We start from the raw sequence: 24,873 nt of genomic DNA on the forward strand, positions 1-24,873 counted from the left end.
CTACTCGTTTCGTAGAGCTGCCTTGACACACTGGTGGCTTAAAAGAGCAGATTGATTCTCTTTCAGTTATGGAGGCTCAGTTTAGTTCAGTTACTCAGTCACGTCCGACTCTTTGCGACCCCATGAACCGCAGCACGCCAGGCCTCCCTGTCTATCACCAACTCCTAGAGTTCACCCAAACCCATGTCCATCGAGTCAGTGATGCCATCCAGCCATCTCATCCTCTGTTGTCCCCTTCTCCTCCTGCCCTCAATCTTTCCCAGCATCAGAGTCTTTTCCAATGAGCCAGCTCTTCGCATCAGGTGGCCAAACTACTGGAGTTTCAGCTTCAACATCAGTCCTTCCAATGAACACCCAAGACTGATTTCCATTAGGATTGACTGGTTGGATCTCCTTGCAGTCCAAGGGACTCTCAAGAGTCTTCTCCAACACCACAGTTCAAAAGCATCAATTCTTCGGTGCTCAGCCTTCTTCACAGTCCAACTCTCACATCCATACATGACCACAGGAAAAACCATAGCCTTGACTAGACGGACCCTTGTTGGCAAAATAATGTCTCTGCTTTTGAGTATGCTATCTAGGTTGGACATAACTTTCCTTCCAAGGAGTAAGCGTCTTTTAATTTCAGAGGCCTGAGATCAGGGTGTGGGTGGACCATGTACCCTCTGAAGGGTCTAGAGGGACCTTTACAACCTTCCTAGCTTCTGGTGGTTGCCACCAACAGTCTCAGACTTGTAGCCGCATCACACCAGTCACTGGATTGAGGCCTACCCTAATCCAGTATGACTTCAATTACATCTGCAAAGACCTTATTTCCAAATAAGGTCGAATTTATGGTACCAGGGGTTAAAGCTTGAACATGTCTTTTGGGATGGAGAGCGCAGTCTAAGCCATAATATTAATAGCCCATGGAGCTGTGTGGATGAGCATGTGCTTAGTTTACATGGTCTAAAGATTTTTCTCCCAATTATTAACTGTGGAGCCTAGGGAATTCCCTGGTGGTTCAGTGGTTAGGACTCTGCACTCTCACTGCCAGCAGCTCAGGTTCAGTCCCTGGTTGGGGAATTAACTACAATCCCACAAGCCTCACATGTGGCCAAAAAGCAGAAGCAAATACACACACACACACACACAATCCCACAAGCCTCATGTGTGGCCAAAAAGCGGAAGCAAACACACACATACACACACAAACTGTGTGGCCTACATAGGTAAAAGCAAAAGATTTGGGCTTTTAGCCATAACTGATACCTGATAGTAATGATCTCAGTTTTAGCCTCTCTGGTCCCCTTATATAGCCTGGAGGAATTTCCAACCTCATTTTGTAAGGTCAGAGTGCTTTGAGTCAAAGTGAATGTTGAGCTTAAATGTAAACTAAGTTGATCATTAGGGGTTGCATATATTACAGATAGGAAGACTGATTATATTTTTCTCCTCAGGAGGTAGAAATTTTGAAAACTGAACTTGAGGCATCTCAAAGACAACTTGAAGGTAAAGAGGAAGCATTGAAAATTCTTCAAAGCATGGTAAGAAGTTATTTTCAAACTTTCATCAGGTACACATTCCAGTGATAAGTAGTATGATTTTTAGCCTTTCTTTTTCATTTATCTTTATTTTTATATTTTTGGCTGTGTTGCACAGCTTGCAGGATCTCAGTTCCCCAAGCAGGGACTGAACCCTGGGCCATGGCAGTGGAAGTGCTGAACCCTAACCAGTAGATCACCAAGGAACTCCCTGGTTTTAGCTTTTAAAATAAATGCATCAATTCTTAATACAGTTGTTTTTTTTTTAGCTACAGATTTTAAAAACAGCTTTATTAACATAAAACTTATGTGTCATAAATTTCACTTGTTTTAAGCATACAATTTACTTTTACTAAATTTAGACCTGTGAAACCATCATCACAACCTAATTTATACTCTTTCCATCACCTGCCAAAAGGAACCTCTTAGCCATTAGCAGTTACTCCTATTCCTATCCCCCCAAAAGCAGTATCTGCTGTTTTACAGCTTTGCGTTTTCTGTTTCATAAATAGAATCATACAATATGTGTCTAGATTCTTGTGCCTCTGGATTCTTTTAGTTTGCATATTTTTAAGGTTCATGGATGTTGTAGTATGTGTCAGTGCTTGCCTCCTTTTTTATTACCAAATAATAAAATGTGGTATAGATATACCACATTTTGCTTACCCATTCACCAGTTGATAGGCATTTATGTGGTTTATATTAATACATTTTGGCTGTTATAAATCATACTGCTGTGAATGTTCATGGATTCGTTTTTGTGTGGGAAATCCATCCATTCATTCATTCATTCTCACATTCATTGGGAAAGAAATGAACCAAGATCTTCTGATTTTGAACTATCAAACTCTATACGAAAGGTGGTCTCTGTGGGAATTCTCATCTCAAGGCAGTTTTCTGCTGTCTTAAAATAAAAATATGAAGAATAAAGATGTGAACTTCACCTTGTATATAAGGGTGGTCATATATTTAATTTATACTGATATGTCTTTATTTTTTGTAGGCAATATTTGGCAAAGCCACAAGTCACACCCAGGCAGTGCTTCAAAAAACTGTGGAACACAAGAGATCCTTGGAGAAGGTATTTGATCACTTGTAGCATCAGTTCAGTTCAGTCGCTCAGTCATGTCCGACTCTTTGCGACCCCATGAATCACAGCATGCCAGGCCTCCCTATCCATCACCAACTCCCGGAGTTCACTCAGACTCACGTCCATCGAGTCGGTGATGCCATCCAGCCATCTCATCCTCTGTCGTCCCCTTCTCCTCCTGCCCCCAATCGCTCCCAGCATCAGAGTCTTTTCCAATGAGTCAACTCTTCGCATGAGGTAGCCAAAGTATTGGAGTTTCAGCTTTAGCATCATTCCTTCCAAAGAAATCCCGGGGCTGATCTCCTTCAGAATGGACTGGTTGGATCTCCTTGCAGAGAGTCTTCTCCAACACCACAATTCAAAAGCATCAGTTCTTTGGTGCTTAGCTTTCTTCACAGTCCAACTCTCACATCCATACATGACCACTGGAAAAACCATAGCCTTGACTAGACGGACCTTTGTTGGCAATGGACTTGTTCAATTCAATAATCTTTCCAATAGAATTTCCTTAAAAATCCCCATACTAATGGTTATGTCATTTGTGCCTACCTTCTACCAGATGTGCTTCAGCTTCATATCGTCCCTTCCCTTTTGGATCTTATAATCCAAAACAGATTGTCACATGGGCTAACCCTGCCAAACTGACACTTCTATTTCTCTTCTTTTTCTATTTTTCTTCCTCTGCTTGCCCTGCAGTGCTTGCCTCTTTCTATTTCATCTTCACTAAAAGGGTAATTAGGCAGCAGCATTGGAAGCAGCTTGAGATTATCATACTAAGTGAGGTAAGTCAGAGGGAGGAAGACGAATACCAGATGCTATCACTTCTATGTGGAATCTAAAACATGACACGAGTGAACCTATCTACAAAACAGAAAGAGACTCACAGACAGAGAGCAGGCTTGTAGTTGCCAGGGGTGAGGGGTTCGAGAAGGGCAGACTGGGAGTTTGGGCCTAGCAGGTGTAAACTGTTATACACAGAATGGATGAACAGCAAGGTCTGACTGTATAGCACAGGGAACTCACTGTCCTGTGATAAACCATCATGGTTAGGAATCACTCTTAAGTGGTCACATTCCTGTGTCTGTTTTTCTCTCCCTTGATGGGAGTGTCCTGGGCTCAGACTTCCAAGAGTGTATTTTGGGGTCTGCATGGATTGGAGGTGATGAAAAATCTAGGCTCAAGCCAGCAGAATTTGAAGCTAGACAATTTGAAATTTTTCTAATGATAAGTAACCTTCAGTAAAGCTTTTTGAGTGCTAAAGAGGCATGTTATATGTGTTTACAAATGTCACAGACTCTTTTTGAGCAATAATTAGTGTTTTCTCTTTAGCCTAGTTCTGTGAAATGACTAAATGATTTATTTCAGTTATTTGTTAAGTCATAGAATGATTTAATTGTAGTAATTTTCCTTGAAAGTGCTATTTTTTTCTGTAGGAAATAAATGCCTTGCAGTGGGAAATACAATTTGATCAGAATAGATTTAAAAATATAGAGGAATCTTGGATCCAAAAATATGACAGGTTTGTATATTATTATTCCATAATTTTTCTTTGGAAATTTTTAAACTGTGTGTAATTTAAGTGTAGCTTAGGCTTTCTTCTTCTTTAACCTAATTGTAAACATAAAATTCAGGGAATTCCCTTGGCAGTCTGGTGGTTAGGACCCAGCATTTTCATTGCTGGGGCCTCAGGTTCAATCCCTGCTCAGGGGACTAAGATCCTGCAAGCTGTGTGGTGTGGCCAAAGTAAAAAATGAAATTCATGTTGCTTATCTACTTACCAGTTCCATATTTTACTGTTACTGTTTTCTTTTTTAAAAAATACAGTATAAATTGTGTATTAAAATACTGTTTAAGAATTGTGTTTCTGAAGTTATTTTAGCATTGGCACTGTTTTTTACAGTCTTCTGAACAACTTTTTTATCAGTGTGAATTTATTTAATAACTTTATAGCATATTTACAAGGTCAGTCATTGAGAAATTGATACCTGGGGTTATAGATGGCTTTAGCACCTAATTTTTTAACTTATTACTTCTTACTTTGAGATAATTGAAGACTTACAGAAAAGTTGTAAGAATAGTACAAATAATTCCTGTATATCTTTCACCAAGATGCTCCAAATTTTAACTCTTTACCACATTTACTTTATCATTCTTTTTACCTTTCTTTTTCTCTCTTTGTAGTTAAATACATAAATATAAATAGAGGTAATATTTTTCTGCTTTGTTCAAGGGCTATAGACATTGCTTGAAAAAGTGATTTCAAATTTTATTAATTTGTTAGGTAATTCATGGAAAGAGGATGCCTTAGGTTTACATATTTTTAGATGCAACCAACATACTACATTAGTTCAGGTGTACAACACAATGCACTCAGCACCTGTTCACGTTGCAGAAGGTTCACCACAGTAAGTCTAGTCAATATCTGCCACCATGCATGGTTACAGAATATTTTTTCTTGTGATATGAACCACATTTCACTTTTTAATTGAGAAACTTGAACTTCATGACCACTGTTCTAATGATATGAGGCCTATGGCCTGTAGCATTTGGGATAAATGATATTATATCCCAAGCACAGGATGTAATATTCCCTAGGAATATCACAACATGTCTTGATAGGTATTTTATTTAAAGTTACAAATTAGACCAGATGATCTGGCTACTGTTTTTAATTACAAAAGCAATTTTTTTTTAAGCCTCTGGTGTTGGGCAATTTAAGAACTCCTGTAAGTAATTCCAACAATCAATAGATAAAACTCCCTATATTTCTTTTTCTTAAATTAAGGTATTACTGACATATAAATAACATTGTATTAATTTCAGGTGTACAAGATAATGATTCAGTATTTGCATATGTTGCAAAATGATCATTACAATAAATCTAGTTAATATTCATTGTCATACATCATTACATTTTTTTCTTATGTTGAGAACTTTTAAGATCTACTTTCTTAGCAACTTTCAAATACTGCACAGTAATTGTTGGCTATAGTCTCCACACTGTGTATTACAGCCCCAGGACTTATTTATTTTTAACTGAAAGTTGGTACCTCCTATGTAGCTTTTTATGTAAATTTTGGAAGGTGTCCTAAGCATGTAGTTGGTGTTCAAATAGTTATTAAGTTGATTGAAACTTTAGTAAAGAGATATGAGTGTTCAAGATAGATGCCTTACAGTTATTTCTGGTTCTGATTTTCTCAGCTAAATATACAGAAGTGTTAAGAGTAAGTACAGAATCTTACCACATACCTTTAAATTTTTGTTACACATATAAATTCTAGACAATTTTGAAGTAAGAAAAACTATATTTGGGTTTTAATGTTCTAACTATGGGATTAAATATTCAACTACAAAATGTTAATGTTTTAATGATTTGGAGGGTACTCTTTTCCAGGCTAAACTGTGAAAATGCAGTCCTCAAAGAAACTTTGAAACTAAAAACAGAAGAAATTAAAATGCTCAAGTCTGAAAATGCAAGTAAGTAGAATGGTATTTTGATAATTTTTTAAAAATATTATGTTAAAAGACCAGTTTTGTCCTATGTTAAGAATATTGTGAAGTAATATATTTTAAGAATGAAAGAAGAAATGCATCAATTAGTTTTTTTCTTTTTTAAAAAATATATTTTTGGCTGCACGGGGTCTTTGCTACACTAGGGCTTTCTCTAGCTGTGTTGAGCAGGGGCTACTCTGTTGCGGTGCGAGGCTCCGCATTGCAGTGGCTTCTCCTGTTGCAGAGCACGGGCTCTAGGCACAAGGGTTCGGCAGTTGTGGCGCCCGGGCTTAGCTGTCCCACGGCATGTGGGATCTTAGTTCCCTGACCAGGGATCAAACCTGAGTTCTTGGCACTGAGAGCCTGGAGTCCTAACCACTTGACCGCCAGGGAATTCCCAGCAGAAGCTATTTTTTAAAGTGGTGGCTTGAAAGGGATGAGTGCTCAACTGGGCCACGGGCCCAAGAGCAGCACTTTCCACAGTGTAGTAAGTAAAGTGTGGCGATGCCTGGGTGAGAACTGCAGGCACAGACATGCTTCTCCACACCAGTGATCTGAGCAGATAGTGATTTCCCTCTTGTTGGGTTCATGCCAGGACAGAAACTGCTAACCACTAGCCCTGCCCTTCCTCCCCATCCTTCTACCCTGCAAGAAGAGAGGAAAAGTTACTCTGTTTTCTGCTCTGCAGTAAATAGCAGGACCCTTCTTGTTCTAAGTATTTGGGTTGAGAGCCTCTTATGAAAACTCTTAACTAAAACAAAAGTCTGATAGCATTTAGAGAGCTGGTACGGTACATTAATTTAATACAGACAGTACATTAATGTAGCATATGCGATTTCATTGTCTGATTGTCTCACAGTGTGGATACTGTATATCTCTTTTTGAAAATCCTACAAATTTTTTTTGAGCAAATGACGACCAGACTTCAGTTGCAGTTAAGATCCTTCCACATTAAAAATAACATTTTGGCCTTCGCTGGTGGCTCAGTGGTAAAGAATCTGCCTGCCAATGCAGGAGACGTGGGTTCAGTCTCTGGCCTGGGAATGATCCTACATACCTTGGAGCAGCTAAGCCGGTGCACCAAGCTCCTGAGCCTGTGCTCTCAAGCCTGGGAGCTGCAACTACCGAAGCCCATGTGCCCTGGAGCCCATGCTCCGGAGCAAGAGAAGCTACCACAGTGAGAAGCCTGTGTACCAAAACTAGAGAACAGTCCTCGCTTGCCACAACTAGAGGAAAGCCCGTGCAACACCAAAGACCCAGCCTGGCCGAAAATAAATACAATTATTTTTTTAAATTAACATTTTTATCTAGTGTTGCACGTCCGCCTAGTCAAGGGTATGGTTTTTCCAGTGGTCATGTATGGATGTGAGGGTTGGACTGTGAAGAAGCTGAGTGCCAAAGAATTGATGCTTTTGAACTGTGGTGTTGGAGAAGACTCTTGAGAGTCCCTTGGACTGCAAGGAGATCCAACCAGTCCACCCTAAAGGAGATCAGTCCTGGGTGTTCATTGGAAGGACTGATGCTAAAGCTGAAACTCCAGTACTTTGGCCACCTCATGCGAAGAGTTGACTCATTGGAAAAGACTGATGCTAGGAACAATTAGGGGCAGGAGGAGAAGGGGACGACAGAGGATGAGATGGCTGGATGGCATCACTGACTCGATGGACATGGGTTTGGGTGAACTCCGGGAGTTGGTGATGGACAGGGAAGCCTGGAGTGCGCAGTTCATGGGGTCGCAGAGTTGGACACGACTGAGCAACTGAACTGAACTCAACACGTGTATTTACATGACTCAGTGGTAAAGAATGTGCCTGCCGATGCAGGAGACTGGAGTTCAGTCCCTGGCTCGGGAAGATCCCCTGGAGGAGGAAATCACAACCTACTCCAGCATGGGAAATCCTGTGGAGAGAGGAGCCTGGCGGGCTACAGTCCATGAGGTCGCAAAGAGTCGAACATGACTAAGTACGCATGCACATGTGTATTAATACCTGCTTAATACCCACTATTCTTTCAGGTAGATTTTCTGGCTGGAGGCAGATTTTGTGGGTAACTGTGTATCCCTTGCTTAGAGGAAATAAGTATATGATGCTAGTTTAGGTGGATTAGGTGAAGCTCGAGTTGGACCTCGTGACTAACACTTTCTTACATGGCCCTTCCCAGTTTTGAATCAACAGTATTTGGAGGTGCTCGCCATGCTTGATATCAAACAGCAGCAGCAGATGGCTCAGGAAGACACCTGCCAGGATGGAAGTGGCTTTTCAGAGGTTTCAGGCCTTGAGGTAGGTAAGCAGTTATGAAAATTTAGCAGAAGGGAATTTTTCACTTGTGTTCTGTTTCTGTGATCGCCATCACCTCCATGTCTACAACAGCAGCATGCTTAGCACCTTGAGACTGAGGGTGAGAGGCCTGTGTCCCCTCTTCAACCTTGCAGGTACTGTACCCTTTGGGCATTAGGGGATGAGCTTGCTGCTTCCTGCTCCTTTTATTTCCTTTGTCTAGCTTCAGGAGAAACTAGTTAGTAATATCTCTCCGGGTAGAGGCTTACCATGGCAGAGTACTTTCCCACACATTTTAAAATCTGATCTTTGTAATGGTCTTGTGAAGCCTGCAAAGCAGGTATCAGCCCCATTTTACAGAGGAAACTCAGGCTCAGTTTCATTTACCTCCCTGAAGTGACGCAGTCAGTCTGGGGTTGAGCCAGGTTCAGGATAAAGATCTGCTGATGCCTTGCTATTTGCTTGCTGAGGTGTGAAATGTCTTACAAGGTAGAAGTTTGGCTGATAAGATAAAAAGGGTCCTGGGGACTCATGAGAAATAAACATCAGTGAGAGGGAGTAGCCATTCACTTATTATAGAACTTCAAATAAAGTAACTACTACTCATAATAGCAAATACATAGTCCTTAGTAAGCACCAGATACTGTTCTGGGTGCTTTGCATAGATTTATACATTTAATTATCACAACTACCAAATAAGGTGAGTACTATTAAATCCTTATTTTACAAATGAGGTTAACAGAGGCACAGAAGGATTCAGTAATTTGCTCACAGTCACAGAGCTGGTAAGTGGTGGAACTGGGATTTACACCCAAGTAGAGTTTAGAGTCTGTGCTTTTGATCACCATGCTCTACTGCCTGGGTGGAAAACTAGTGTATTAGCAAAAAAAGAGAAACATACAAGAAACTGAACTGAGAGAGAGTTCAGAATAAGTGTGCTTTATTATAATCCTGAGTAGGCTATCATAAGTAACCTTATAACAGGCAGGAACAAGGGCCCTGAGCCAGCTGATGGAGGGGCACTGAGGTAAGGGCAGAGAACTGGGACTGAGAGGTCCTTGCAGAAAACTTGCGATCTGAAACTGGTTGCTGGCAACTTTCGCAGGAACAATATGAGTAGTTGGAGGTTGAAAAGGGAAGAGGGAAGATACCAATCAGCCATATAACCACTCAGGTCAGCCGAAAGCTATGTACTTCAGTTATCTTCCATGCGAGAAGGAATTTTCTGAAATAGCCTTCACCCTAAGAGAGACAGTGGACTCTTCTTCTCTAAACAGTCTGTAAAATAAGATTCTATTTTAAGCCAGTCCATTCATATAAAATTGACAGCAGCAGGAAGCTTCGACAATAATTTGTAGTAAGTTTCACATGAAACTTTAAAAGATATGGCCCAATATCTTACATAGACTGTCCCCATTAAATTGGAGTATGTTGGGGAAGCAACTTGGGGTTAGTTGTCAAAATGAGTTTTAAGAAAAAGTACAACAGTTCTTACTTTTCTTCTAAGTGACCCAGATGGACTAGTTTCTTCATTGTGATCCAAAGACAGGTTTTGAGGAATCCGGGCCTTATGCAATTCCAGAACATTGGGTGAGCCAGGAAGTATTTAAGAATGTATTACATGATCACAGGGCATCTTTTTTAGGAGTGGCAGGATGATCGTATTCCTCATCAGTGTTAAAAACTACCATTTGCGGGACCTGACAGTAATCAATGCTGGGCGGCAGGGCCAAGCCCAGTCACAGGAAATCCATATGATAGAGGTTTATATTTACTTCGTTAGGTCAAGTTCCTGCCAAGGACTCAGAGGTATAGGAAACTGATACAAAGTGAAAGGTTTTGGAGACTGAAAAGAATGTAGAATTCCTTTAGATTTTTGTTCCTTGTAATACCAGTCTCTGCTCGTTTGTAATTAATTTCCACTTGGGTCCTGAAATCATGGTCTCACTTCCTATTTTTGTTTTCCTTCGTAGTTTCTTTGAATGAGATGCTTGTCTGAAATGTGCAGTGGGTTTGTGTGTGCCCCGTGTTTGTGTATGGGTCAGCAGTGTTACACTTGGTAATGGATAATTTTTTGGGATTTGAAGCTTGCAGTGCTGGAAGCTTGCCTTTGTCACCGTCCCAGAGGGAGCCCCTGTGCTTGTGCCAGACTGGCTGCGTCCACTCGGAAAATGCTCCTGCAGCTCAAACAGGAGGTAAAAACAGTGAAAGCTTTGGTTGTTTCTCTGTTCATACAGTAAGTTCCCTACATACGAGCCTTCAAGTTGCTAACTTTGAGAGATGCGAGTGTGCCTTCCCACGTCCAGTCACGTGAGTTCACATGTGTCTGGTGTAGTCACGTGCACGCATCCTCTACAAGGGCTTGTGCTTTTGTGTACATTACTGTACACGGCTATACGGAGTACAGATCTTTATTTCAAGCCCAGGATGTCTGGAAGCAAGTGTAAAAGCAGTGGTATATAGCTGATTGTATTATCTGGGTACCTAGGCTAACTTTGTTGCACTTATGAATGTGATCTTGGAATGGAACTCATTTGTATGTAGGGGACTTACTGTATGAAGATGAATAAATGGAAGTATATGCAGTAATTAGCTTCATTGGTAGTCACTGGCTATGTAACTTATCCTTAGTTTTAAATGATATTAGTAACATTAATGTATAAAAAACAGGTTTACACGGTTCCAAAATACAAATAGTACTTGGCACGATACTGTAACCGTGAAGTTGTTTGCCTATGTATTAGTTAGTATTGCCTAAGTTCTTCTTTCTGTTGTCTATACATGGAGGAAAAGTGCTTAAAATCATCAGGATGCACAGCACCGATTAACAGATAAACATGAAGCATCTTAGAAAAGCTGCAAGGTATAGTGGAAGGAACCTTTATGCCAGCCAGATCTAGGTTGGAATCTCAGCTCCGTCACTTTCCTCCTTTGTGGCTCTGGATGTGTGTTAAATGGAGGGTAATAACTGGCTTGGAGGTTTGTTGTAAGAAATACAGCACCTACAATGTTTAGCATATGGCCATGCCTGGCATTTAATCAAATGATAGCTGCCATTATTAGGCTTTAATAATAAATATAATGTGGACCATAATTTTTAGAATATATTTATTGAAGGTATGGAATTTAGTCTTCAGTATATATGTGAAAGCAAGCAGCTAAACATTACAAATTCATTAGGAAAAGCATAAGATTACAAAGACCAGTGGGAGGTATCTGAAAGATGGTATTCATAATTATTTTAGTGGTATTGTCTGGAATGGCCCAAGGCAGAACTGAAATGTGGCATTTGGCATCCTCCCTGCTTCCTTGTTGGGAAGGGCACACACAGGGCCTGTCTTGATAATGAAGTCTGAGAGTTGGATTACCGAGGAGCTGACAGGCATAAGGGAAAGTTCCAGTAATCTAGTTGGCAAGTACTAATTAGATTAAACAGATGCAATAGGTCACGGATATGCACTCAACTCCACTCAGTGGTAAGACTGCATTTGCTATCCTGACTCAGCATTTGGTAATAAGGTAAAAAAAATTGTTCTGGTTTTGCGTCCAACTCTTAGTGACCCCACTGACTGTAGCCCGATAGGCTGCATGGGGTTATCCCGGCTAGAATACTGGAGTGGGTTGCCATTTCCTACTCCAGGGGATCTTCTGATTCTGGGGTTGAACCTGCTGACACGTATCTCCTGCGGCTCCTGTGTTGGTAGGCAGATTCTTCACCACTGAGCCACCTGGGACGCCCTGGTTTTGCCTCTGCTGCTGCTACTGCTGCTAAGTCGCTTCAGTCGTGTCCAACTCTGTGCGACCCCAGAGACAGCAGCCCACCAGGCTCCCCCGGCCCTGGGATTCTCCAGGCAAGAACACTGGAGTGGGTTGCCATTTCCTTCTCCAATGCATGAAAGTGAAAAGTGAAAGTGAAGTCACTCAGTTGTGTCTGACTTTTAGCGACCCCGTGGACTGCAGCCTCCCAGGCTCCTCTGTCCATGGGATTCTCCAGGCAAGAGTACTGGAGTGGAGTGCCACTGCCTTTGCCTCTAACACCTCTCAAACTTTCTTTCAAAACCAGATGGAACTTCTGCAGAAGAGTAAAGAAGAAGCCTACATAATGGCAGATGCATTCAGAATTGCATTTGAGCAACAATTAATGAGGAAAAATGACCAGGCACTAAGATTGACACAAACAGATAAAATGTGTAAGAAAGCAACAAAATGGATAAGTTGGAAGCACCTTAAAGAAAATGGTAAATATGAATTATAATGGTAATAATCAGGTATAATTTGTTTTTAGTTATAATTAAGCATAATATGGTGAATATAATTGAAATTTCAGATATGATTTATCTAAAAATTTATCAACTGTGGGGACAAAGTGGGTCGCTGAATGTTACCTATGGAAATGAAATCATAAAATAACAGGAGACTCTACTTTAGTACTCTTCTATTTCATTTAAACAAGACTGTGCTCAGTGGGAAGAATTTATAATGAGTGCTAGATGATTAAAGGGAAAAATGAGAGTGAAACCCAACATCAAACTTACCTAAGTAAACTTTATTGAAATGTGTGTTTCTGGAAGGACACACTGAGCAGTAGAGGAAACTCAAATTGGACAAATCAATATATTCTTATAAAAAGTGAAACAAATTAAGGTTTAGATTTTGGTTTACAAGCCTGTCAAAAAGTTCATGGCCATTTTTGAGTCATTATGGTATAAGTGTAAACAAAATATATAAAAATGCCATGAGAGAATCAAATTGTCATTGAAGTATGTAGACTGTCCAATATATACAAATAGGTATTACTTTTTAGAAATTAGTTTCTCTTAATGGTCAATCTCAATTTTCATTTATAAGTAGTATTCAGTAGAACTCATTTTGTTTCAATTTAAAATTCCAATTTGAAACCATTTATCAGTCATGATTAAAGTGAAGTTTATTAAGAAGTGTAAATTTTTATTATTAAAATTCTGAAATGACCCTATTTCTAAATCTTTTTTAATTTGTTAAAATCCATAATCCTAATTCCAGTATCTCTCATTTTCAGATGAATTTAGGACCAATAAGAATCTTACAGTATTAACATATGAAACTTTTAATATATAATACTTATTTTGTTTTAAATATTTCTTTTCAAACAGTGCATATTAGTATTAGTATATGGGTCAAATGTTGTGAAGTTTAGCTTCATTAAACTTTACCCATCTCTTTGCTGAAGTGGTAAGAAATAAGGGATAATAAAAACAGAAGTGGTAAAGAAGAACTGTGAAAGTGGGTGAAAGCAGATTATAAAAGCTATGTATTTAGAGTCAGGTGGAAGTCAGGGCAAAAGGGGGAAAATGATATTCCTCAACTCTGATTCTTCAACAAGCATTCCACTTTGTCCTGAAACTAACTTTTGAAGTTGTTTCTTCTGAGATTTACAGAGGCTGATGAGCAAGTATAATGGCTAAGTCCTCCACGGGCATGGGCTACCCAGGTGGCTTGGTGGTAAAGAATCCACCTGCCAATGCAGGAGACGCAAGAGACGCAAGTTTAATCCCTGGGTTGGGAAGATCCCCGGGAGGAGGAAATGGCTACCCACTCCAGCATTCTTGCCTGGAAAAATCCCAGGGACACAGGAGCCTGGCAGGCTACAGCCCATGGGGACGAAAAGAGTTGGACACAACTGAACACACATGCAGAGAGAGAATAGGGAGAAAGAGGAAACAGAGAGGTAGATCCATATTCATTTCAGCGCCTGTATTCATTTTATATTCCAGAATTCCTGCCTTGCCTATTTACAGAATTCAGGAACTTTTCCATTGAAAACATGATTTGAGAGGTACAATCTTTGCTTTCCATAAGGTACTGAGACTGGAAGCAATATTTAAAATAATTGGTTCGTCTCTGAAAAGTCTTTACAAGTCCATAAAAGCGTTACTAGCTCTGAGTTTCTTAGAGACAAGCATGTGTGCCAAGTCGCTTCAGTTGTGTCTGATTCTTTGTGGTCCTATGGAGTGTAGCCCGCCAGGCTCTGTCCATGGGATTCTCCAGGCAAGAATACTGGAGTGAGCTGCCATGCCCTTCTCCAGGGGAAGCTTCCCCACCCATGGCCTGAAGCCACGCCTCCTTTGGCTCCTGCACTGCAGGCAGATTCTTTACTGCTGAGCCACTGGGGAAGCCCTTCTTAGTGACAAGACTTTGATTCACTTTATTAATATTCTTCAATAATTTGTTGCAAAATGATTGTTACAGGTCATTTTTTTATTTGTGGTTAACAGTATATTAACTTTTCTTGATTTGGCAGCTTAGACAAGTCCTGAGAGATAGCTCATAAACATATTTCTTCTTTTTTTAGATTAAAAATAGAGACACATTCATTCACTCTCAGGATTGATGAGCCAGTCAACTTGTCTGGCTTTCCCCCTTTGCCACAGTTGCCACTGGCAAATGTCAGGTGTGAAGCCGTCACTGTGGTTTATCAGGAATGGGTAGAAAGGGAATTGTCCCTTTGGAGTTCATCTAAAACTTTCTTGGTATATAAATCTATGACTTCGTATTTTCTGCTACAAACTGCATCCTTTTGATGGATGAAGAATATCAGCATAAATACTGCAGAAATGTGGACTTTTAAGCATTATGTCAGTACCCGGGCTAGGTGCTTTCACAACTGTGTGGTTTGTGATAATTATACATAAATCTTAGCATTTTAACCATTTTTAAGTCTCATTCTGTTCACATTGTTGTATAATCATCACCATCATCCATCTCCTGAACTTTTTCATCTTCCCAAACAGAAACCCTGTACTCATTCAATACCACTCCCCTCTCCCAGCCATGCTCTATTATTTAAATGGCACAGCAGCCCAGCAATAGAGCATAGGGACTATTATTCTCGTTCTAGAGCTGAGGGCGTGTAGCTTAGAGAACTTCATTCTAAAGTGATACCCTTCTGAAATGGCTAAATGGGGATTCAAGTCCAGGTTTTTTTCTGGCTCTAAAGCAGTTTGCATGGTTCAGAGGCCACCTGTCTGCAGGTATGTTTTGCTGGGAGTGTTCTCAATGTGGGTAGGTGGCTGACCTTTACATCAGAAGATTTCACATACAAATGTGGATCGCTGGTTCCTCTGGAGGACTTGAGTTGGGTAGCAAGGGCTGCATTCTCCCATGGGCTGAGCAATGAGTGCAGGGCGCTGCTCTGGGTTCTCAAACTGTGGTCTCTCACCTGCGTTTGCTGCTGGCTCTAAAGTCCATTTTTCCCACTGCACTGTGCTGCCTGCCTCACTCATGCTGGAGGGTCCCTGAAGAGGACAAGGTCCTGATTGATTTAGGAATGAATTAACCTTGGTTCACACTTACCTCTTTTCCTGGAAGCATGTCAGTGTGTGTCTTTTTATGTCTCAACTGGATTTTCATGTTCTATTTTAGGGTCACTATCCCAAGGGAGTAAGAAGACCTTAGGGCAGAAATTGTTGGGTATGCTCCCTTCAGAAAACAGTTCTAAGAGTACCAATGACCAGGACGATCCTCAGGAAATCTTTAAGATGCTAATAGACTTGGTTAGTATCTTTGCTTTCTTTGTTGTTAGAGGTTGTGGATGAGCTAATCTTTTTGCTTCCTATTAATTCAACTCTTTATCGCAGTATACTTGACATTTATGCTCTTTTCCCAGTTGAGGTACCATTTTCTGGAATTTTTATCATCTTGAACACCCCACACACGCTTTCCAATTCCCCCTTCTAGGTTCCTCCTGTGCAACTTTAATAAAGTTCCACCTCTGAAAAAGAGGAGGCTCTCTGTAATTAAGTCCAGGCATCTCCATCATCAGCACTTATGCATAGTTCATGACAAGACTTTTATACATTTAGGATTTTTTTTAAGTGTTCAAAGCACATCCTCATGCATCGTATCCTGTAATCATTACCACAACACTGTCATCAGTCCTGTTATCCTCAATTTCATAGATGACTAAACTAAGAAACTCATGTTATATGAACATACGTATCTATAGAAGAGTATTATCAAAGTTATTTATTGCATATAAATATATAACACAATTTTATAAATAACTTCATTCTTTCAGAGTTAAGTACATGTTAGCATTATATATACATATATACACACACCCCATGTAAATATATACTTCTCTCCAAACGACTTAAACATTTTTTTCAGCAGAAGGAATGCTGTTTTCTATTCTTCCTAAAAAAAAGAAAATCTTCAATAACATGTAGCACAATGCTGAGGAATTAGTGGACCTAAATTAATTTATTCATATTGACTGACTGGACAGATTGAAGACTAAATTTAATTTTCATGAAATACTCCTGACTACAGCTCTGTATTCTGATTTACTGACTAACTGGTACATTTTTACTTTCTCTGCATGCAGTTGAATGATAAAGAAGAAGCTTTGGCTCATCAAAGGAAAGTGAGTTACATGCTTGCTCGGGCTTTGGAAGACAAAGACACCACTTCAAAAGAGATTAAAGAAAGAAATTCTATGAAAGACAGTTTTACATTAAAAAACCCCTGGCAGAAAATTTTAGAATTCCCTGTTTCATGTGATCCTGTACATTCAGGTGTTCAAATTTTTAATTCTGTGGGCTGCATTTGTTCAATTCAGCACTTTCAAACAGATCAAAAGTACACAAGAACTCTTAAAAGGTCCCATTCTTTGCCATCAAATATGTACTGAAGATAAATCAGATGAAATTAGAACTGAGAGATGTTGATATTGAGACTTTGAAAAAGGGCCTTGTAAATATTGCTACATTTTCAGAAGTTGTATGTTTTCTAGGTATTTCTAAATTTTAGGAGGCAACTTAATTAAATAAATGTTTTCTATAAGAAATTTATTAGTATTCTGTGTTGATGCATTTTATTTATAAATTACATTACTATGTTATATGAAATTTTCAGCATTTCCCAAAATCTTAAAAGAAATAGTGATTTTTGAGGAAAAAATATTTATTTAGATTGACTAAACAGATTGTTGACTATAGGGATCTTTGGCTCAAGCAACAAAAGGAATGACTCAATGTTAATTTTTGGAATACATTTATCTTGTTCTAGTTCTGTTTTTTATTTCCCATATAAAGCTTAAAAATAATTTCCTTAACTGCAATAAAAATGTTATTATGATAGGAATTTGGCAGAAGTATATTCAAAGTCATTGCTAGCAACTTTCCTTTACAGCTGATTTTTTTGTTAGAGTAGTGACATTTTATAGCTAGATCTACCCAGAATTCTGGCACTTATAAATACCTCTAAATTAACTTCTTGGTCTTAATGCTGAATTTTAGGCCATTTAAAATGTTCTCTTCCTAAAAATATTACATAGTAATAATTTTCAATACCTTTTGGGAATATTACTATATTAATCACAAAGCATCACAATGATGGCACAGGAAATGCACTGCACTTTCAGCAGTTATGAAAAGATACTACTATTTAAATAGATGAACACAATAGGGTAATAAGGTAACAATATAAACCATTTATAGTTGTGTTACAGGAACCACACTGGTAGTCATTACTAACAAAAGCTGAAAAATTGGCAAATACATTTTGAAAAAGGGAAGAATAATGAGGATCTACTGTTACCAGATACCAAAGTATATTTATCAACTATCCTCCAAAATAAAAATTACATTTAATTAAAAAATATATTGTCCTGACAGTAATACAATAATGCTACATTATTCAAAGCAGTGTGGAAACAGCAGGTCAATGAGAATAAGATAAAGTCCATACACAGTCTAGTATATATAATAATTTTCAAGGTAGGGAAAGGAAGGATCTGGGATTATTTAATAATACCAAAAAGAGAAGCATTAAAAAAAAAATCAAATTGCAAAAACTAGAAAGGTTCTTTTTAAATGTGTTTAAAACAAACACATAAATTGATAAAATTTGTAATATTCCAACTGATCAAGGACAAAGAATTAAATTTCATCAAGTAAACAAAAGCAAAAATAAATAAATGGGGCCTAATTAAACATAAAAGCTTTTGCAGGGCAAAGGAAACCATAGACAAAATGAAGAAACAACTTGCTGAATAGGAGAAAATACTTGCAAATGATATGACAAAGAGTTTAATATCCAACATACATAAACAGCTCATATAACCCAACAGCAAAAAAAAAAAGGCAATCCAATTTAAAAATGGGCAGAAGACCTGAACAGACATTTTTCCAAAGAAATGCAGATGGCCAACAGGCACATGAAAAGATGCTCAGCATCACTAATCATCAGGGAAATGCCAATCAAAACCACAATGAGATATCACCTTACGCCTGTCAGAAGGGCCATCATCAAACACACGTAACAAGCAGTGAGGGTGTGGAGGAAGGGGACACTTGTGCACTGCTGGTGAGAATGTAATGTGTACAGCCACTGGGGAAAACAGTACGTAGTTGTCTTAGAAAACCAGTGCAATACTATCAGCCATAAAAAAGATCTCCCCATCTGAAGCAACATGGATAGACTCAGAGGGCATCATGCTAACTGAAGTGAGAGAAAGACAAGTACTGCAAGGTATCACTAATATGTGAAATAGACAAACGAGTGAATATAACAAAAAAGCAGACACAAATACAGAGAACAAAGTAGTGGTTATGGGGGTGGATCCAGGGGTAGGGGAGTGGGGGTACAAACTACAGGGTGTGAGACAGGCATAAGGGTATACTGTACAACATGGAAATACAACCAGTACTTTGTAATACCTGGGCTTCCCTGGTGGCTCAGACAGTAAAGAATCCGCCTGCAATGTGGGAGACCTGGGTTTGATCCCTGGGTTGGGAAGACCCCCTGGAGGAGGGTGGGGCCACCCACTCCAGTGTTTTTGCCTGGAGAATCCCCATGGACAGAGGAGCCTGGCGGGCTACAGTTCTTCGGGTCACAAAGAGCTGGACACAACTGAGTAACTGAGCATGTATATAGCACACACATATATAAACATTTGTAGTAACTAAATGGAAAGTAACCTTTAAAAATTGTATAAAAAAATCTGAATCAACAGTTCACAAAGGCGGAATCATATATGATTAGCAACACAGTAGAAATCAAAGAAAACTAAATTAGAATGAGATAAATTAGCAAAGACCTCAAAGATTGAGTGCTACAGGGAACTCTGCTCAACATTGTGTGGCAGCCTGGACAGGAGGGGAGTTTGGGGGAGAATGGATACATGTATAAGTATGGCTGAGCCCCTTTGCTGTTTGTCTGAAACTGTCACCATGTTATTAATCAGCTACACTCCATTAAAAAATAAAGTTTTTAAAAAAGATAGATTATGAGTGTTAGAGATGAGATGATGAGGTGAACTAGATTCCTACATAAAAGTTAATGAATGTATACATTTGGGATCCTGCATTCAACTTTTTGGGCTACATACTCAGAAGTGAAAATGCTGGATCATATGGTAATTCCATTTTAAACTTTTTGAAGAAACACTAGTTTCCAACAGCTGCTGCACTGTTTTTATACATTCCTGCCAATGGTGTACAAGGGTTTCCTGATTTCTCCACATGCTCACTAATACTTGTTAGTTGTTTTTTTTTGGTGACTGCCATCTTAGTAGGTTTAAAGTGATATCTCATTGTGGTTTTAACTTGCATTTCCCTAATGATTCGTGATTTGGGCATCTTCTCACATGCTTTTTAGCCATTTCTATAGCATCTTTGGTGAAATGTCTATTTCAAGTTCTTGGCCCATTTTTTAATTGGATTTGTTGTTGTTGTTGAGCTGTAACAACAGCTTCCCAGGTGGCCCATTAGTAAAGAACTGCCTGCCAATGCAAGAGATGCCAGAGATACAGGTTTGATCCCTGGTTCGGGAAGATCCCCTTGGAGAAGGAAATGGCAACCTGTTCCAGTACTCTTACCTGGAAAATCCCATGGACAGAGGAGCCTGGTGGGCTACAGTCCATGAGGTGGCCAAGAGTTGGACATGACTGAGCAACTGAGCACACACAATAACAACATATATTCTTCACATATTCTGGCTATGAACCTTATCAGATACATGATTTGCAAATATTTTCAATCCATAGGAGTTGCCTTTTCATTCCATCGATCATGTTCCTTTGAGGCATACAAGCTTTTAATTTTGATACAGTCCAAACTGTCCTTTTTTAACTTTTGTTGCTGCTGCTTTTGGGGTCATATCCAGGAAGCCCCTGCCAAACCTGACGTCATGAAGCTTTCCTCCTATGTTATTTTCTAAGAATCTTTATAGTTCTAGGTCTCATGTCTAGGTCTTTTGATATATTTTTTTCAGTCACAGCATGTGGCTTTCAGGATCTTAGTTCCCCAACCAATGACTGAATCTGTGCCCTTGGAAGTGAAAGCAGAGTCTTCACCACTGGACCATAGGGAACTCCTGAGTTAACTTTTGTACATAGTGTATGGAAAGGGGCTTCTCCATTTTTAAGAACTACTGAGCAGTTACTGGGAGTGTAAATTGATACAGCTACTCTGCAGAAGTATGGCAATATCAATGCTACTTGAAAATATACAAGTGTGTAACTGTGACCTCACAATTACAATTCTAAATATGTACAACTCCTGCATGTACATATAAACATTTTTTTTTTACAACTGTGAAAAATTTAAATAACCTAAACGTCCATGTGACAGAATTCTTAAAGATGGCCCTCTCAAGATTCCTGTCCTGATTATTCAAGCATTCAATCTAGGAACTGCTATGAAGGGAATTTTAAGACTTATAATTAAGCCTTTGGTGAGCTGACATTAGTTTATCAGGTGAGTCCTTAAAAAAAAGGGAAGAATTTTCTCTACTGGCAGCAGATCAGGAAGCCATAGATTTGACACTGTTGCTGGTTTCCGGATGGAGAGTGACATGCAACAAGGCAAGTGAACTGCCTTCAACTAGCAAGGATAAGAGGCAAGTGCATTAAAACGACATGAACTGTATTAATTAGGAAGCAGATTCTACCTTAGAGCCTCAAATAAGAGCACAAAGTCCAACTGCCATCCTGATATTGGCTTATGCAAAAGAAACAAAAAAAATATCACAGTTGATCGATGAGAGGTATCTGACCTACAGGGCTGGGAGCCAATAAATTTGTGTTATTTTAAACTGCTGCATTTATGGTAACTTTTATGTAGCAAAAGAAAAATAACATGGTCTGTAAATAGAGCATGTGTAAGATATGATATCAAAGATGTGATATATGCTATAAATTATATGGCAGCTAAAACAGAAACTAGATTTACAGGTAATAACATAGAAGAAACTTAAAAGTTCTAAGTAAAAATAAAAATGCTCTATGAGAGTTACAGTCTACTTACCACTCATAAAATTTTGAGACCAAAACCAATTTTCCATTTTTAAATACTACCCCCTTTATTATAAATTTGTAATGCTATATAGGCCAGATCATTAAAATAATTGATAATTATCTTTATTAAGGATTCCTTAATGCATTTTTAATTCTACATTTCAGAGAAGCAGACTTATTTTATTACTACTGCACTCTAATCAGAAAATCAGAATTGTTTGTTTTAAAATACATTTAATAAAAATAACCAAGTTTTACATATTTTACACGTGCAGAATATTTACAAATATCTTGTAAAGCATTTACTTTATGTTTACTATTGTGCCTTTTTCACTGTTTCCTTCAGTAGTAGAATATTGTCCAGTTTTCTCTGTAACTAAAAAATTAGCTTCTTGGGTAATCCTCCTAGGGGGAAAAATGAGGTTATTTAATTTTATAGTAATTCTATAAAATTACATTTAATTTTAAAGTACTTCTAACCAATCATTCATTCCAACTATATTTATACTTACTTTGATTTTCCAATAACACTTGCTAAACATTAAGCATAGAGTGTATTGTTAGGAATTTATGAAAAAAATAGGGTACACATGGATAGTTCTCATTAACTCTGAGGTGTACTCAAAAGTGCTCATGTCCTTAAAAAAAGCATGATTTTAAGTACGCATGATGTTACATATTCTCAAAGGAAGCAAACATAGGTAAAATATCACACTCTACTTTATAAAATTTAAATTGATAATAAGTAAACAGCTCAGTCTGCATTTCTTGGCTACCCAGTCACTAGCTGTACATTAGGTATCTGGAGTTTTCGGAATTCATGTAAGAAAATGAGTTTTACCTTGTTCCAAGGCCTCTGTTCTCTTCCGTTTTGTTGCCATGGCTGGATTGGACTGCTCCTTTAGTGCCTCCGCTGGACAGTTTGGTCTTGGCAGCTGACATCCAGGTGTTGGCCCTGGCCGATTACTGAAATACTTAGTTTTCAACGCCTTTCCAAAGAAAAGAGACCAGAGATAGTGAGCTTTTATGTGAATATCTGAACTGTGTTGTAAGGAGCATTAAATATACTAAGCAAATATACCCTGTCGCAAACAAATTTAATTTTGAGTATTTGGATATGTACATTATTACAAATATCTAGCAGCCTAAGATTGATTGCTAATTCCATTACTGTGTTACTACAAGAATGGAATTTTTCCACGACAGCCTATACAAAATATGAAAAATCCTTAATAAGATATTGTAAAATTCATCTCTCTACACATTATAGGCTCTATAGCTGAAAACAGAGAAACTTGCTTAAAAACAACTTCCAAGTTTATTTGTCACAACATTTGTGTGTGTTCAAACTCCAAATCATATGAATTCTTAAAAATAAAGCTTTTAAAAAGATGCGATGGGTTGGAAATGACAGATTAAAGTCCAACAATCCACTAGAAATTAACTGAATTCTTACTTGGAAGGACTTGTCCAAGTTTATTTCTATTTACCACTAGTCCAACGTTCTATAATATTATATTTTTACCTAGGTCCAAAATTCCAATAAAAAGAGTTTATTTGAGGTGACAAAGTTGTCAAGTTCATACTTTATTTGCATCATAGTACTGTTCAACAGCCAAAGTAATTTAATAAGGTATTTCCTTCTGGATAATTCTCTTAGGAACAAAAGAAGTCCTATAAACTTTTCAAGCAACTCTCCCTACTTGCCAGCATATTTGCAGTAATAATTTAGATAGAGAATTCTTACTCCAGAAGAGTTGAACTTACAAAATATTACTTCTAAATCACAGCAGTTCCATAAGTAAATTAAGCTAATTTTGAGCTACACAGAGATCTAAGAAGGGTTTCTCATTAAACTTTTATGTTTTTAAAATGTTTATTTATCTGGCTGTGCCAGGTCTTTGTTGCAAGATGTGGGGTCTTTAGTTGTGGCATGAAAACTCTTAGTTGTGCCATGTGGGATCTAGATCCCTCACTAGGGATCGAACTTGGGCTCCCTGCATTGGGAACACAGGGTCTCAGCCACCAGACCATCAAGGAAGTCCCTCATTCCAACTTCTAAATATCCATAGGCCAAAACCCATTAAAAAATTAATTCTAAAAAAAAACCCCATTCTATCAAAATACAACCCAAATAAGTTATCACAACTAATATGTTTCTATAAATTTTGAGCTTTACTATTAATAAAAACAACCTTCTTGACAATCTGACCCGGTCTCAAGGTTCTTATGACAGAGATAAAATGTATACATACATGGATAAAGGGTAAAAATGAGTTAACTGTTTGAAATTAGAAGAGTGATTCCAATGGTAAAATATCTATTATATATGTATTAATGTGGCATGTACTGCTATGAAGTAAAGGTTTATACATTAAACAAAGATCTGGTAGTCTATAATAAGCCTATGTGAAAAAAAATCCACTTTTTACCCGATATTTTGTGCACTGATGTTTCGTCAGATATGAAGATGTGCGACATTTCTGTCTCTTCCTTTATGAAGCCGAATCACTGTACCATGTTGCATTTTGGCACTGCATCCCTGCCCCAACTGTAAGCGTTCGTGACCACTCATCTATCTATATGTGCTTGTTTTTAAAATAAAGGAAAAAAAGACTTTCAAGTCTATAGATCTTATATTTTTATGTTGGATAACATTTCTCTCTTCTATAAGAACAGATATTCTTGGTATTCCACATTTTTCTTGAGTTTGATTCTTATTTCCCTTAAGTAACTGGCAGTTTCAGTGTTTTTCTATTTAGAGTATCTTTCAATCTCTTGTAAGTAATACAGTTGTATCAGGCTATACCATTTTCTACTCATTATCTCTTTCTGACTGTGACAATGACCAGAATGCATTATCTGGACTGCATTTCATGGGCGAAAACACAAAACAAAACACTTTTGGCATTGGTTTTGGCACAAGATTTAAGTTACTTAAGAGTTTAACTGGAAAAAAAAAAAAAAGAGTTTAACTGAAATATTCCAGTGTCTTAACAAACACAAAACATTTTTTCCCTCCTTCTCTAATTTACTTTCAAGTAGATGACCTAATTAGGAAACAGAATCTTTATACTCTTCTGCCCTTGTACAGGCATATAGTGCTTATAGCTCAGGGAAAAAAATAACATTTGTTATTTCTTAAAACAAAAGCATCTTTGCAGTATTTAAAGAATGTTAGGAAATCTTAAGAAATTATAAAAATATACTAAC

At 38.3% G+C, this 24,873-nt stretch overlaps 2 protein-coding genes across 3 annotated transcripts in view; one reads left to right on the plus strand and one right to left on the minus strand.

Annotated features, from left to right (window-relative positions):
- The window catches only part of CCDC125 (coiled-coil domain containing 125), a 30,996-nt gene extending 13,778 nt beyond the window's left edge, over nt 1-17,218 (plus strand). For both annotated transcript variants that reach the window (XM_027520209.1, XM_027520208.1), the window contains exons 4-12: nt 1,440-1,526; nt 2,527-2,604; nt 4,047-4,132; nt 6,008-6,090; nt 8,266-8,384; nt 10,469-10,576; nt 12,445-12,619; nt 15,783-15,913; nt 16,747-17,218. In XM_027520209.1, the coding sequence (XP_027376010.1) occupies nt 1,440-1,526; nt 2,527-2,604; nt 4,047-4,132; nt 6,008-6,090; nt 8,266-8,384; nt 10,469-10,576; nt 12,445-12,619; nt 15,783-15,913; nt 16,747-17,052 (1,173 nt within the window). In that variant the 3' untranslated portion in view covers nt 17,053-17,218. The remainder of the gene's footprint in view (nt 1-1,439; nt 1,527-2,526; nt 2,605-4,046; nt 4,133-6,007; nt 6,091-8,265; nt 8,385-10,468; nt 10,577-12,444; nt 12,620-15,782; nt 15,914-16,746) is intronic.
- A 4,543-nt stretch (nt 17,219-21,761) lies between these two features.
- Nucleotides 21,762-24,873, minus strand: part of CDK7 (cyclin dependent kinase 7) — a 28,164-nt gene continuing 25,052 nt past the window's right edge. Inside the window, exons 11-12 of the mRNA XM_027520479.1 lie at nt 22,502-22,649; nt 21,762-22,065 (exon numbers count right to left, since the gene is read on the minus strand). Coding sequence (XP_027376280.1) covers nt 22,037-22,065; nt 22,502-22,649 — 177 coding nt within the window. The 3' untranslated portion in view covers nt 21,762-22,036. The remainder of the gene's footprint in view (nt 22,066-22,501; nt 22,650-24,873) is intronic.

The sequence above is a fragment of the Bos indicus x Bos taurus genome, chromosome 20 (genome assembly GCF_003369695.1).
Source record: "Bos indicus x Bos taurus breed Angus x Brahman F1 hybrid chromosome 20, Bos_hybrid_MaternalHap_v2.0, whole genome shotgun sequence".
Classification (NCBI taxonomy): domain Eukaryota; kingdom Metazoa; phylum Chordata; class Mammalia; order Artiodactyla; family Bovidae; genus Bos; species Bos indicus x Bos taurus.